Below are 16,537 nucleotides of genomic sequence, written 5' to 3'. Positions count from 1 at the left end.
TCCAAATTTATCGGCATAGACAAGTGAGCACTTCCAGGATTGCATCTGTTTGTTGTAACATCTCAATTGTATTCCACCAATTCCTGGAGCCTTGTTTTTCCTCCAATGCCTTCAGTGCAGCTTGGAACTCTTCCTTCAGTACCATCGGTTCTTGATCATATGCTGCATCCTAAATGGTTGAACGCTGATCTATTCTTTTTGGTACAGTGATTCTGTGTATTCCTTCTGTCTTCTTTTTTTTTTTCCTCAAGATACGGATTTTATTATTTTATTGCTACGTGAGAAATGAAAAACTATGAGAAGCAGAAAAAACATGCAACTTCATGAAGATTATTGAGTAATGGAGGTACCCATTGGAGAAGGTTAAAAGTGGCTTATCCTGTAGGGAGGGCAAGGACTACACACACAAAGATCTTCAATAGTGAGATCATTGATAGCATCTGCCATGTGGAATTTACACACCAATGGGAAGTTTAAAAACAAATGTAATGGAGCATTGGCTACTTCTGACCTCTTAGCCAGAGAGTAGATGAGAAGACACCAGAAGATGCCTAAAATCTCTACAAACACATAGGTTTACAAAACTCAAGCCTATAAAACAAGACACTCAGGCAATGTTGAAATTTTCTCTTGGGAGGAGATTCCCATTTTATGATGTTTGAACACATTCTTTCTCCTGCTGGATAGTTTCCTCAGAGGGAAGAGTATTTTTTTCTTCAGTATTAGTTTTCTTCAGTTTGGACCTGTCAAACTTCTCCACTTCAGACAAGTCTGGCTTATCACCCATCTTGCCTGAAGGCTTGAAGATCTGTTAAAGGCCAACCCCTGGGATGATACTGTCTTCTCACTCAAGGCGAGGTTCCTTCTGTCTTCTTTTGATACTTCCTACATTGTTCAACATTTTGCCCATAGAATTGTCCAATATTGCAACTCAAGTCTTGAAATTTTTCTTCAGTTCTTTCAGTTTGAGAAATGCCGAGCGTGTACTTCACTTTTGGTTTTCTAACTCCAGATCTTTGCATGTTTCAAATTCTATAGCCATATTTTTCTTGTCTGTGCCTAATAAAGATCTAATGAAGTTGGCCAACAGGTATAAAATATTAATATGAAATAGGTCTTGTGGTCATATTTTAACACAGAGACAGCTCAATATTAAAATTGTTTTCATTTCTACCTTCTGTCGCAAGAAAATTAGCGGTACTCAAAACTATAATTTTCTTTCCTTCTTTCTTTTATATTTTTCCTTGTTCTGTATAACCCTGGGAGGTTAAAATAAAAAGTTAAGTAACATAAGTGACATACTAAATGACCCAGCAAGTGTTTGACTGAGATAAGTTTTAACACTCCTGCTAAAAATTGAAAAACTGTCACTTCCTTGTTAAGAGCTGAAAATAGCCAGCTGTTACAAGATGTTCTTCTTTGTGTTGCTAACAGAAATTACCCAAAACAATTCCAAATGAGTACATACAGATTTAGAGAGAATTGTGTAATAAATAATGCTAGGCTGTTGATAAAGCATTTAGTTCAGTTCAAATGAATGCTTTATCCAAAGAAAGCTGACTTGAGGTTTTTCTCTTTCCTTCTATAAATCCAATGTTTTCATGCCAATTTCATTTAATAAATATGTATTATGGAGCTTTTGGGGAAAAATTCAGGAGCTAGGTGCTACCAGGACTGCAGAGGTGAAGAAAATGTAGCAAATATGATGTAATTTACGATATAATCATGGTAATAAACATGAAAAATTAGCAATTTATTATAATGCAAGGCAACATAAAAACAAGGACAATTCAGGGAAGGGGTAGAAGTGGTGAAGAATGAATTTATAAAAGAAACAGCATTTGGGATAGGCTTGGAAGTCTGTGCAATGTTTCAAAAGGTAGTGGTGGGCTTCTAGGGAGATCATTCTAGTGGAGGGCTGGTCATGAGAAAGGTCAAAAAGAGCTCACAGCTCATGGTGTATTCAGGGAATGGCCAGTGTGTGCTGTGTAAAGTGGAGAGGAGGAGAAAGGAGAGAGATCAAGCCGAAATGGCATTATGGAGGACTTTTAAAATCATGTTAAGTAAAAGGGATTAAACTTAATTTGTAAGTAGTGGGGATCCACTGAAGATTGTGGGTCGAGACAGTAATTTAATTAAACCTGTGCTTTGAATCGATGACTACTAGTACAGTTGCCATCAAGTCGATTCTGACTCATGGTGACACCATGTGCTTCAGAGTAGAACTGTGCTACATAGTGGTTTTTTTTCCCCCCAATAGCACTTTCAAAAGCTGATTTTTCAGAAGTAGGTTGCCAGCCCTTTCTTCTGAGGTGCCTCTGGGTGGACTCGAACTTTCAACCTTTCAGTTAGCAGCTGAATGTGTTAACTGTTTGCACCACCCAAGGATTCTGAGTAGCACACAGAATAGCTAAAAATGGCGAACAGAATAGCTAGTGCAGAGAGTGATATCTAATTTAGACAAACTTCTTAACATTTTGCCAAAAGAGCCTAAAATAGTTATGATGATCTGGCGTAGGGTTTACATTTTCTGTGAAACTTGTTCTTTTTCACTGGTGTTGAAACATATTCATCATCATCTTGACAAATACCATTAATTTTCATTTACCTCAAATGAAACATTGCCCTATAAATTAATTTCATAGCAAAGAGTGACTCAACTTTCAATAAAAGTGATATATGGAAATCTGCCATGTTCTCACTCCGCTACCCATAAATTTTCTGCATGTAGTCAACTTACTTAAGTGTTCTGAATCACAATAACTCATGGGCAGGCACTGAAGTGCAATTCAACATTTCTGAAGGTGAAAGTGTACAATGGGTTAACACGTCATTCATAAGTCACTCATAAGAAAGTGAGCCCCTCAACAAAGTCAAAGCACTAAATGTAGTTAGTTCAAAAAGTTGTGGATTTAAACTTATAAGGTCAATGCCATAAAGAAACACTTCTCACGTGTGTTCTTACTCTTAAGTGTAAGTTTAAAAAGTCAAGCATAAATCTTTGGCTATTTCTCTGAAATAAATTGTGGGCTCACCTTTCTTTCCTTCCTTCTTTCCTCCCTCCCTTCCTCACTCCCTCCCTTCTTCTTTCCTGTATTTTTCCCCCTTCTTTCTTTCTGTCTGTTTTCAAGTGTTTTCTTTCACAAGGTCTCATTTAATCCTGAACAAAAGTATAATCCCCACTATGCAGATGACGGAGCCCTGGTAGCGAAGTGGTTAAGAACTCAGCTGCTAATCAAAAGGTCGGCAGTTCGAATCCACCAGCTGTTCCTTGGAAACCCTATGGGGCAGTTCTACTCTGTCCTATAGGGTCACTATAAGTCAGAATCGACTCAATGGCACTTAACAACACAACAACGATATGCAGATAGTGAAACTGAGATCGAGCAACATTAAGTGAGTTGCCCACTCTCTCTAGCTAGGAAAGTTATGACCCACAAAAAGAAAGGAGATCACCTGCTTCCAAACACTCCCTACTTGGATGAAAAGGTTTGCTGACTGTGTAGCCTCTACTTTCTGTGACCTGGCAATTCTAAAATCTGTCTTCTGGCTTGGCTTCTAAGAATGCCTTACTTTGCTAGGGGGATGTGGTAACACAGCCTAATAGAACAGCCTTTTTTATTTTTCTAAGACTTTTTTTGGTAACTTTTTCAGTGCCACAGCAATTTAAAAAAAAATCATATAGGTGTGATGACCTTTAAAAGCCACTCCTCAGGTAATGAGATAATAAACTGATTATGTGGATAGACTGTATTAAATGTGGCTATAGGGTCACTATGAGTCAGAATTGACTCAATGGCAATGGTTTTTTTTTTTTTAAAAAAAAAAAACATGCAAAACCAGCTCTGAAATCAGCTAGATAGAGGATTTCTGCCAGAAATCTGTGTTTATCTGTTTAATCTTCTTCTGCAAGCACTGGAGAACACAGACTAGTATGTAAGGTTTTTACAGATACATATTTTCAAGAAATTCTACTCTCAGTTGCCACTTTCCCTCCATTCATAATGACAATAAAAATAGTATTCATTGAGTTCTTACTACTTGCCAACCCATACTCTCAGCTTTTCACTTATGTTAACTCATTTAGTTCTTGTATGGACTCTGTGAGGTTTATCTTGACTTTACAGAAAGAAGCAGACAGAGGGAGTAAACTTGGCCCAGGTCACCTGGCTAGTATTGGCAGAGCCAGGCTCTGAACCCAGGCAGCCTGACTCTTAATCTCTGCATTTTACAGCCCTCCAGTTTATGCGTCCGTAAGCTCCCACTTAGATGTGCTCCCATTCAGCTGTGTCCTTCTATAAGAGCAGGAACCACCTGTGCCATTAGAGTGCTCGGTACCACAAACACTCAACAAAGTTTATTGAGGGATGGAAGGAAGGAACCAATGAAGGATGAGTGAAAGAATGAATATGCAAACAGTAGTTCTGAGAGATCAGAATAAATAGGGATTGTCTTAGGGTAGACGGGGGTAGGCAGAAAAGGTTATATCAAGGAGCCTTGAATGATAGTAGAATTTCAATAAGCAGAGATGAGGAGAAGGGATTTTCAGGTGGAAAAATTATATAAAGTCAGAGAAGGTGGAAAACATGGAGATACATTCAAAGAACAGGAAGTCACCTAATTTGGCAGTGGTTTAATTTGGGTTGTTGTTGTTAGGTGTCCAGTTGGTTCCGACTCATAGTGACCCCTATGTACAACAGAATCAAACATTGCCCAGTCCTGTGCCATCCTCACAACTGCTGCTATGTATGAGCCAGTTGTTGCAGCAATGGGCTACATGAGATGAATACGGGGAATCAATCTGACCAGGTAAGTTGAGGCAAGTTTGCTGAATGCTTTAAATGGTGGGCTGAAGAAATTATTGGATACAAACTGGAAGCTGCTGGAGGAATTCGAGGGAGGAGTGGGAGAAAGACAATCTCAGGACTGTGCTTTAGGGAGACTAAAATGGCGGCAACGTGTAGGAGGTAGGAGCAGGAGTTGCTGGTCTGGAGTGAAGAGATCCTGAGGGTCCATGGTTGGGTTTAAGGGAGTCTGTGAATCTTTGAAACGTTAAAAAAATTGTTTGTATATCTGTATTGGCAAATTGTATTGATAATATATGTGGCCTCACAAGGATTCTCAAAAACTATGACCTCCCCCGAAAAAGACTGCAGCTGATTCCAAACAGATATCTAGATTTAGACCAAATATGTCTAAAAATGTTAAAATCATAAATGACACTAACAAACTATTAAATATGTTATCCATCCTGTCTTGGCAAATATAACACCACAATGACAGAACTGAAAAATATGTGATTAAAAGTTGGCAAAATATAAAAAGCGGCCAAATTTAATCAGTTTTGAACATGTTCTGAGTGTTGATGGACCATCAATGTTTTGATGAATAATACAAATATTCATGAATTATGGCACATATCTACCCTATAGTTTATTTTTATAGACTTTATTTCAATAAATGTTATGTTCTTAAAACAAGATTTCATATAATTTTGTTCTATTGACAGTAATGGTCTATAGGATGGAAAGTAATAATATTCAAAATATAACAACTAGAATTTATTTTTATCAAGAAAGTAAATTAAAGTATATGTAACAACTCAAAATATTGAACAATTTTTCACGTATGTTTTCAAAAGATGCTGTATTTTTACCTCTAAAATGTTAAAAATTATCTATTAAAAATAAAGGAAACTTTAACACCTCAACAACAAAAAGACAAATAATCCAGTTTAAAAAATGTGCAAAGGGTATGAACAGACATTCACCAAAGAAGACATTGAGGCGACTAACAGACACATGAGGAAATGCTCGCGATTATTAGCTATTGTTGTTGTCATTGTTAGGTGCTGATCAGTCAGTTCCGACTCATAGCGACCCTACGTACAACACAACGAAATGCCCGGTCCTGTGCCATCCTCACAATCGTTATGCTTGAGCCCACTGTTGCAGCGACTGTGTCAGTCCATCTCATCAAAGGTCTTCCTCTTTTTCGCTGACCCTCTACTCTACCAAGCATGATGTCCTTCTCCAGGGACTGGTCCCTCCTGATAACATGTCCAAAATATGTGAGAGGAAGCCTCGCCATCCCCGTTTCTAAGGAGCATTCTGGCTATATATACTTCTTCTAAGACAGATTTGTTTGTTCTTCTGGCAGTCCACGGTATATTCAATATTCTTCGCCAGCACGGTAATTCAAAGGCAGTGGTTCTTCTTCAGTCTTCCTTATTCATTGTCCAGCTTTCACATGCATATGTTGTTGTTGTTAGGTGCCTTCGAATTGGTTCAGACTCTTAGCAACCCTATGTACAACAGGACAAAACACTTCTGGTCCTGCACCATCCTCACAATTGTTATGCTTGAGCCCACTGTTGCAGCCACATGCATGAGGCGATTGAAAACACCATGGCTTGAGTTAGGCACACATTAGTCCTCAAAGTGACATCTTTGCCTTTTAACACTTTAAAGAGATCTTTTGCAGTAGATTTGCCTAATGCAATGTGTCAGTTGATTTCTTGACTGCTGCTTCCATGGGCATTGATTGTGGATCCAGGTAAAATGAAATCCTTCACAATGTCAGTCTTTTCTCCATTAATCATGCTGTTGCTTATTAGTCCATTTGTGAGGATTTTTGTTTTCTTTATGTTGAGGTGTAATATACTGAAGGCTATGGTCTTTGATCTTCATCAGTAAGTACTTTAAGTCCTCTTCACTTTCAGCAAGCAAGGTTGTGTCATCTGCATAACACAGGTTGTTAATGAGTCTTCTTCCAATCCTGATGCCCTATTCTTCTTCATATAGCCCAGCTTCTCGGATTATTTGCTCAGCATACAGATTGGATAAGTATGGTGAAAGGATACAACCCTGACGCACCCCTTTCCTGACTTTAAACCACACAGTATAGCCTTGTTTTGTTTAAACGACGGCCTCTTGATCTATGTACGGGTTCCTCATGAGCACAATTAAATGTTCTGGAATTCTCATTCTTCTCAATGTTATCCATAATTTGTTATGATCCATACAGTTGAATGCCTTTGCGTAGTCATAAAACAGAGGTAAACATCTTTCTGGTATTCTCTACTTTCAGCTAGGATCAATCTGACATCAGCAATGCTATCCCTGGTTCCATGTCCTTTTCTGAATCCAGTTTGAATTTCTGGTAGTTCCCTGTTGATGTACTGCTGCAGTCGCTTTTGAATGATCTTCAGCAAAATTTTACTTGTGTGTGATATTAATAATATTGTTCAATAATTTCCACATTCTGTTTGATCACCTTTCTTTGGACTGAGTACAAATATGGATCTCTTCCAGTTGGCATAGATTCTTGGCATAGATGAGTGAGACTCCAGCCTAATGCCTGACCCACGGACTTGGGACTTGCCAGCCTCTACAACCGCATGGCCATTTCTTTGACATAAATCTCTCTCTCTTTCTCTCTCTCTCTCTGTATACGCCTCACTGCTTTTGCTTCTCTAGAGGATCCAGCCTAAGAAAATAAAGGTTTTGATGAGCATAAGCATTTAAATTTTAGGAGGTCCCAGTTATCTAAGGTGTCTTACGTTGCTTGTGTGTTTGTAGTTGTGTTTGGTAATCTATTACTGAAAAAAAATTAGGTCCCATAATTTTGTCCCTATATTATCTTTCAGAAACTTTATAGTTTTGACTTTAACGTTTAGGTCTTTGATCCATTTTGTGTTAGTTTTTGTGTATGGTGTTAGGTATGGATCCTGTTTCATTTTTCTGCACTAAATATCCAGTTTTGCCAGCACTATTTTGTTCAAGAGACTACTTCTTCCTTATTGAACGGACTTTGACCCCTTGTTGAAAATCAGCTGCCCATAGATGGATGGATTTATTTCTGCGTCTCAATTCTATTCCATTGGTCTATGTGTCTGTCATTGAACTAGTATCAGGCTGTTTTGATTATTGTAGCTGTATAGTATGTTTTGAGATCAGGGAGTATGAGGCCTCCTAATATTGCTTTGGCTATACAGGGTCTCTTTTCTTTCCATATAAAGTTGGTGATATGTTTTTCCATTTCAGTAAAGAATGTTGTTGGAATTTGAATTGGGATTACATTATATCTAAAGATCGCTTTGGGTAGTATTGACATTTTCACAATGTTAAGTCTTCCAATCCATGAGCATGGAATGTTTTTCCATTTATGAAGGTCACTTTTAGTTTCTTACAGTAGTGTTTTATAGTTTTCATTGTATAAGTCTTGTACAGCTAGATTTATTAGATTTATTCCTAAGTATTTTATCCTTTTAGGGGGTATTATAAATGATATTTTTAAAATTTCCCTTTCAGAGTTCTCCTTATTAGTGTAAAGTAACCCAACTTATTTTTATGTGTTGCTCTTGAACCCTTCCAATTTGCTGAATCCTTCTGTTAGTTCCAGTAGCTTTCTTGTGGAATCTCTGGGATTTTCTATGTAAATAATCATGTCATCTTCAAATAGAGATAGTGTTACTTCTTCCTTTCCAATTTGGATACCCTTTATTTCCTTTTCTTGTCTTATTGCTCTGGCTAGGACTTGTAGTACAATATTGAATAAAAATGGTGATAGCGGGCATCCTTGAGTTGTACCTGCTCCCAAGGGGAGGGCCAGTTAGTTATCTTCTAAGGATATTTAGCAATAAGAAAAAAAAGTGTTGTATATGTACCTGTGTAGTTACCATTTCCAGTGTTCTTCCTTCCTTTGTGTAGATCCATATTTCCATCTAGTACCATTTTTCTTCTGCCTGAAGAACTTCCTTTAACATGTGTGAGTCTGCCAGTAATGAATTCTTTCAGCTTAAGTATGTCTGGCAAAGTCTTTATTTCATCTTTGTTTTTGAAAGATGTATTCATTGGGTAGTATTGGGTGTAGAATGATAGGTTGACAGTTTTTCTCCCCCCCACCTTTAGTATTTTTTCTTCTACTTGCATTACTTCTGGTGTGAAACATTGTCATCCTTATCTTTTTCTCTCTACACATAATGTGTCGTTTTTCTCTGGCTGCTTTAAAGATTTCCTCTTTGTCATGGTTTGAGTTGTGTCTCCCCCAAAATGTGTGTAGCAACTTGGCTAGGTCATGATTCCCAGTATTGTATGATTGTGTTATCTGATGTGATTTCCTTATGTGTTGTGAACTCTATCACTATGATGAGATTATATGTGACCTCCTTATGTGTTGTAAATTGTATCACTGTGATAAGGTTATACTGATGAGGTTGACAAGATTAGATAGTGTCTTTTAAGATATAAAAGAGAGAAGTGAGCAGAGACACATGGGAACCTCCCACCACCAAGGAAGCAGTGCCGGGAGCACAGCGCATCCTTTGGAACAGAGGTTCTTGTGCTGAGATGCTCCCAGACCAAGGGAAGACTGATCCATCACAAGGACCTACCTCCAGAGCTGATAGAGGGAGAGAACCTTCTCCTGGAGCTGACGCCCTGAATTTGGACTTATAGCCTACAGAACTATGAGAGAATAAAGTTCCCTTTGTTAAAACCATCCACTTGTGGTACTTCTGTCAGAGCAGCACTAGGTGACTAAGACACTCTTCATCACTGATTTTGAGCAATTTGGTTATGATGTGCCTTAGAGTAGTTTAATTCATGTTTTTTGTGCTCTAGTTCATTGAATTTTTCAGATCTGTGGGTTTTGTAGTTTTCCAAAATTTTTTAAAAATATTTTTTCAAATATTTTTTCCATCCCTCCCTTTGGGGATTCCAATTACATGTATATTAGGCCATTTGAAGTTGTACCAAAAAAATTTCTACAGAGTATTCCTGAATACTCTCCACTCTGTTTCTCTAATTGTTTTCCTTTTTCTTCCTCTTTCTGTTTTTCTCTTTCTCTGTCTTTGTCTCTCTTTCTGTCTACACACATGCACACACACATTGTTTTTTCTGAGCCTTTTGAGATTCGGTTGCAAACATGATGCCCCATTACTCCTTAATGCTTTGGTGTGTATTTTCTAAGAAAAAGGACTCTTCTATACTACCATATGTTTGAGAGGAGATGTATTGCACTCAATATTTCAATACATTAACACCAAATATAATAATAAATATTCAATAAGGACAGTTTCATTAAATTAAACTCTTATATTTTAGCATTTTATTTTAGGGAGAGTTTTAAACTGATTGACTCATTAAAATCAGGGATTGATAATTCAAAAGGAATTTATAGTTTAAAGGAAAAATTACAACAATGAGGATCATGAAAATTAAATAAAGAGAATCACACAGGTAACAAGCGAAATACAAAATAGCCATTACATTTTTCTATATTTAGAATAAATGCTTTTGGTTTTGTTTCATCAAACCAATATTAAATCATTGTTATTTATTTTAGTATTATTAATTTTATGCTTTGAATGTGCAGATTGATTTGGAATATATAGCTTTTTTTATTGTCGTAGTTTAAGTGAAAGTTTACATTTCAAGTTAGTCTCACACAAAAATTTGTATATACAGTGTTATGTGACCCTAATTGCTCTCCCTATACTGTAACAGCGCACTCCTCCTTTCTACCCCTGATTTCCCATGTCCATTCAGCCAGCTTCTAACCCTCTCTGCTTTCTCATCTCACCTCCGGACAGAAGCTGCCCATTTAGTCTCATGTATCTACTTGAGCTAAGAAGCATACTCTTCATGAGTATCATTTTATGTCCCACAGTCCAGTCCAATCTTCGTCTGAAGAGTTGGCTTCGGGAATTGTTTTAGTTCTGGGTTGACAGAAAGTCCAGGGGCCATGCTTTCTGGGGTTCCTCCAGTCTCAGTCAGATCATTAAGTCTGGTCTTTTTACTAGAATTTGAGTTCTGCACCCCACCTTTCTCCTGCTCCATCAGGTACTCTCTGTTGTGTTCCCTGTCAGGGTTATAGCTTTTTTTTCTAAGGGTCTGTAGACATAAGGAATTTATATCATGTGTATGTTTAAGTAAGAAGCCCTGGTGGCACAGTGATTAAGTGCTCAGCTGCTAACCGAAAAGTCTACAGTTCGAACCCACCAGCTACCCCGCGGGAAAAAGAAGTGGTAATTTGCTTCTGTAAAGATTACAGCCTAGGAAACCATATGGAGCAGTTCTACCCTGTCCTATAGGGTTGCTGTGAGTCAGTATCGACTCAACGGCACACAAGAACAATATTGTTTATATTATATTTAAGTTACATTAGAGTAGCAATACTTTGTCATCAATCCTGGAGTGCCATATTTTTTTCCTTGCAGGGAGGTCCAGTTATTATTTAAGTCAGAGAAATGCTGTACTAAGCCCATAGATAAAATACGGACCTAGAAAGGAATAGATATGGCCAGTACCCACATTTGTATTGTAACCAATGATGAACTCTAATTTGCTTGGGGTGTTTGTTTTGTAAACGTTTCTTTGTGACTGTGACAAAAGTTCCTGTCTTTCATAACTCACCTTTGCCCATTACCAACTTGTAAAAAATAAGGTTTAAAGAAATCAGCTGGAGCTGCCCGCTTTCAACACCCGAAGTTAGTGATGCAAGGCCATGTCAGCCCAAAGATTCCTCCTGATACTTGGGCACTCCAGTAAGGTAAGGTGCCTCGGACCAAAAGGAGCTTCTGCCAGACTCTCCTATGATTCCTCACCAAGATCGTCATCACAAGGGGCAGATATCCTGAAGGACACACTTTGTCCTTTGAATCTGTGTGATCAGTTCAACCTGTTTTCACTATATCAAATTTAGTAAGTTTATCTTAAACACACATTCATCATTTAAAACTTTTGTGTGTGTGTGTGGTGCCAATATTGTCCTTTTTAATTTTCTTTAGAGTCATAGAAGGATGCTGGCTGGGGTCCATGAACGCACAGAGATTATAAACCATCTGGGAAGGAGGAATCAGTTCATCTGAAGAGACTATCAAAGGAAAACGTAAAAGGAACAAAAACATGGAGCTGCAGCAAGAGGAGGAAATGGATGAAGAAGAGGTAAAAGAGAAGACAACCAGGTCTCAACCCCAAAGTAAGACTTGTTCATGTAGAAGTATATAGTTTCCAAATGGATCACACACATTCATCTAAGTGAACAAAATATGAATGTAAAAATTATACTCATTAAGGACTAATTTAATTATTCAAATTAAAAACTAATATAGAGGCTTCTGCCTAAAATATTATATATAAAGGCGTGACTTACTTGTTACATTCAGTTTATGATTTTCTGTTTTACTTTTATCAGTTCCTCAGGACAGGGCAATGGTGCAAAACGGGTTTACCAGAAATGAATATTGAGTAATCATCTCATCTTAAAATACTTTTGCAACTTGTTATGCAAAATCACAGTTACAGAAAAATTGAGTTCCATTAAGTGCTGTTCAGCAGATTAGTTATACTGTCTCTCTACTAGACTTTTTAAACCCATTCCTTTTCACAGAGAAATTTTTTCTATTTATGTACATAGAGCAACCAGTACATGCTAAACTTAAGTTCCTTACAGCAACTATGCAGATACATCAGAAGAAAGTTTTCACTTAATTAAAATTTAGGTTAAAATAAAAATACAACAGTGCCATTTTAGGAATCATAGGTGTCTTAGTTATTTAGTGCTGCTGTAACAGAAATACCCCAAGTGGATGGCTTTAACAAACAGAAATTTATTCTCTCACCGTCTAGTAGGCTAGAAGTCCAAATTCAGGGTGTCAGCTCCAGGGGAAGGCTTTCTCTCTCTGTTGGCTCTAGGGGTGGGTCCTTGTCTTCTATCTTCCCTGGTTTAGGAGCTTCTCAGCACAGGGAACCCTGGTCCAAAGGAAGCACTATGCTCTTGGTGTTTCTTCCTTGGTGCTGTGAGGTCCCCCTGTCTCTTTGCTTGTTTCTCTCTTTTATATCTCAAAAGAGGTTGGCTTAAAACACAATCTAATCTTGCAGATTGAGTCCTACCTCATTAACATAATGCCACTAATCCCACCTCATTAACATTGTAGAGATAGGATTTACACTACATAAAAAAATCACATCAGATGACAAAATGGTGAACAATCACACAGTACTGGGAATCATGGCCTAGCCAATTTGATAAATATATTTTTAGGGGACACGATTCAATCCATGACAGTAGGCAAGGATAAAATCTCACTAATACCAAAATAATACAGCTTCCACCACTTGTTTTCTACTCCTCCTTGTGTACCATGCTCAGAAAAATAAATACTAAACAAAAAGGAATTTGCTTTTCTATGACTTATCTGTTGTGTCCTATTCTTTTTAAAGTAATTTTTATAAGTTTACCTAGATTTTGACATTGCTTTTTGAATGCAAGTAACTGGATAAGAAAAGCCATTTGCTTTGGAAAGTCCTTATTTAAAAAAAAAATTTTTTTAATTGTTGTAATTAAATGAAGTTTACATTTCAAGTTAGTCTCCCATACAGATTTTTTTTTTTTTACATACGTTGTTATAAGACCCCAACTGCTCACCCCATTCTGAGACAGCACACTCCTCCCCTCCACCCCTGATTCCCCATGAACATGCAACCAGCTACTAACTCTCTCTGCGTTCCCATCTCACCTCTGGACAGAAGCTGCCCCTTTGGTTTCTTGTATCTACTTGACTAAGAGGCACATTCTTCATGAGTATCACTTTATGTCCCACAGTCCAGTCCAATCCCTGTCTGAAGAGTGGGCCTTGGAAATTGTTTTAGTTCTGTGCTGATAGAGAGTCCAGGGGCCATGCTTTCCAGGGTGCCTCCAGTCTTAGTCAGACCATTAAGTCTGGTCTTCTTACTAGAATTTGAGTTCTGCATCCCATCGTTCTACTGCTCCATCAGGGACCCTCTGTTGTGTTCCCTGTCAGGACGTTCATTGCTGGTAGCCAGGCACCATCTAGTTCTCCTGGTCTCAGGCTGATGAAGTCTCTGGTTTATGTGGCCCATTCTGTCTCTTGGGCTAATACTTTCCTTGTGTCTTTGGTGTTCTTTGTTCTCCTTTGCTCCAGGTGGTTGGGACCAACTGATGCATCTTAGATGGCCGCTTGCAAGCTTTTAAAATCAAAGGCATCAATTCTTCTTCGGTCTTCCTTGTTCATTGTCCAGCTTTCGCACGCATACGAGGCTATTGAAAATATCATGGCTTGGGTCAGGTGTACCTTAGTCCTCAAAGCAACATCTTTGCTTTTTAACACTTTAAAGAGATCTTTTGCAGCAGATTTGCCCAACGCAAAGCATTGTTTGAGTTCTTGATTGCTGCTTCTGTGGGCATTGACTGTGGTTCCAAGTACAATGAAATCCTTGACAACTTCAATATTTGCTCAGTTTATCATGATGTTGCTTATTGGTCCAGTTGTGAGGATTTTTGTTTTCTTTATGTTGAGGTGTAATATATGGAAGGCTGTAGTCTTTGATCTTCGTCAGTAAGTACTTCAAGTCCTCTTCACTTTCAGCAAGCAAGGAAGCTGGTTGGTTGATCCTACTTTCCCTAGACAAACTGGTGAAAGAACAAGATGTGCTCAGGGCTTCAGAGTCAAAGCTCAAGTGCCGCATAAATGACCTCAAAATTTCCGCTTGTGCCTTAAAAGAAAGCCTTATTTCTTGTAGTAACAGAGCTGATATTGCTGAAAACCAAACCTAGAGTCTTATCATAAGAGTGGCTGGATTACAATGCCAACTCAACTGCCAACCTCAGAAGTGTGTGAAGTTAAAGTGCGGGCATTGATTGGGAAGAAATGGGATTCTGAAACTTGAGATGGGGACATATGGGCAGATAATCAGGAAGCTGGAGACACTGAGCCCCTAAATTCCGTTGAATCACTCCTGCCAACAGAACCAGCCCTCTCACTCCCATTTGAAGAGATTACTCCATGTTTGTCAGCTAAATCACCCTGCCCAGTAAAACCATTATCCCCTCCACTACCATCTAATGAGATTAACTCAGCTACATCTAAAGTGCCTTTGTCTGAGTCATTGCCTGTTGCATCGCCTGAGGCAGATACTTTACAAGACAATGATGAAGGTTCTCAAAACACTCCCTCACTACCAATTTTGGCTTCTAGACCTATAACTAGACTTAAGTCCCAGTGAGCCCCAAAAGGTGAAGTACAAAGTGTGACCCAGGAGGAGGTACACTACAATCCAAAAGAACTGCTTGACTTTTGTAATAAGTACAAACAAACCTGGGGAATATGTGTGGGAATGGCTATTAAGGGTGTGAGATATTGGTGCAAGGAACATAAAGATGGATCAGTCTGAGTTTATTGACATGGACCCACTAAGCACAGATTCTTCATTCAATGTCTCAGCTCTAGAAGTTAGGAAAGAATCTAATAGTTTATTTGGTTGGGTTGCTGAAACATGGATTACGAGGTGGCCTATACTAAATCAAGTTGAAATACCAGATCTACCTTGGTATACTGTAGAAGAAAGTATCCAAAGGCTTAGGGAAATTGGCATGCTAGAGTGGATTTATCAGGTTAGACTGACAGACCCATACACAGAGTGCCCAGAGGACACATCTTTTACCACAACAGTGAGGAACAAAGTTGTGAAGGGAGCTCCAGAATCCTTGAAGACTGCTGTGATTGCTATTTTATGTAAGTCAGATTTGACAGTGGGAACTGCCTTAACTGAATTAAGACACCTAACTACAATGGGGCTAATTGGACCGCATGGTGGTAGGGGCCAAGTCGCAGCACTCAATTGACAAAGACAAGGTTGGCATGGTTACTGTAATGGACAGCAGAGTCAAAGCAGTAATCAGAATATTCTGACTTGTATGTACTTATGACATTGGCTACTTAGTCATGGTGTTCCTAGGAGTGAAGTAGTCAGGAAATCTACTAAATATTTACTTGATCTGTGTAAGCGGATGAATTCTAAGTCAAGTGAACAGCAGCCTAAATCAAATCGCCAGAATAGAGTCACAGCCCCTCAATCAATTCCCAGACTTGAGCGAGTTTACAGATCTACAACCCCTTGATTGAAGGGGAGGCTGGGTCCCCTTAAGGAAGGACTCCAATTCACTGCCAAAAACTTAAACTGTTAATCTTTCTCCCAGCCTTCCCCAAAGGGATCTACGGCCTTTTATAAGAGTGACTATTCACTGGGGAAAAGGAAATAATCAGACTTTTTGGGGATTACTAGATACTGGCACTGAACTGACACATTCCAGGAGACCCAAAATGTCACTGTGTCCCTCCAGTCCGAGTGGGGGCATTTGGAGGTCAGGTTATTAATGGAGTCTTGGCTCATGTCCATCTCACAGTAGGTCCAGTGGGTCCCTGAACCCATCCTGTAGTGATTGCCCCAGTTCCAGAATGCATAATTGGAATAGATATACTCAGCATCTGGCAGAACCCCCACATTGGATCCCTGAAAAATAGAGTAAGGGCTATTATGGTAGGAAAAGCCAAGTGAAAGCCATTAGAACTGTCCCTACCTAGGAAAATAGTAAACCAAAAGCGATACTGCATTCCTGGAGGGATTGCAGAGATTACTGCCAGATCAAGTACTTGAAGGAAGCAGGGGTGGTGATTCCCACCACATCCCCATTCAACTCACCAGTTTGGCCTGTGCAAAAAAACAGATGGATC

At 38.7% G+C, this 16,537-nt stretch overlaps 1 protein-coding gene and 1 pseudogene across 2 annotated transcripts in view; one reads left to right on the top strand and one right to left on the bottom strand.

The window, feature by feature from the left end:
• Positions 1-522: 522 nt before the first annotated feature.
• LOC101359412 (thymosin beta-15A pseudogene) lies at positions 523-798 on the bottom strand (annotated as a pseudogene).
• A 10,668-nt stretch (positions 799-11,466) lies between these two features.
• STX11 (syntaxin 11) overlaps positions 11,467-16,537 on the top strand; it is a 73,060-nt gene continuing 67,989 nt past the window's right edge. The window contains exons 1-2 of one of the 2 annotated variants that reach the window (XM_023729417.1): positions 11,467-11,705; positions 11,792-11,982. In XM_023729417.1, the coding sequence (XP_023585185.1) occupies positions 11,910-11,982 (73 nt within the window). In that variant the 5' untranslated portion in view covers positions 11,467-11,705; positions 11,792-11,909. The remainder of the gene's footprint in view (positions 11,706-11,791; positions 11,983-16,537) is intronic. The other variant, XM_023729424.1, reaches the window with a different exon arrangement.

Source organism: Trichechus manatus, unplaced genomic scaffold, assembly GCF_000243295.1.
Source record: "Trichechus manatus latirostris isolate Lorelei unplaced genomic scaffold, TriManLat1.0 scaffold00002, whole genome shotgun sequence".
Lineage (NCBI taxonomy): Eukaryota > Metazoa > Chordata > Mammalia > Sirenia > Trichechidae > Trichechus > Trichechus manatus.
Note: the sequence above shows the minus strand (reverse complement) of the source record. Positions and strands in the feature narration are given on the sequence as shown.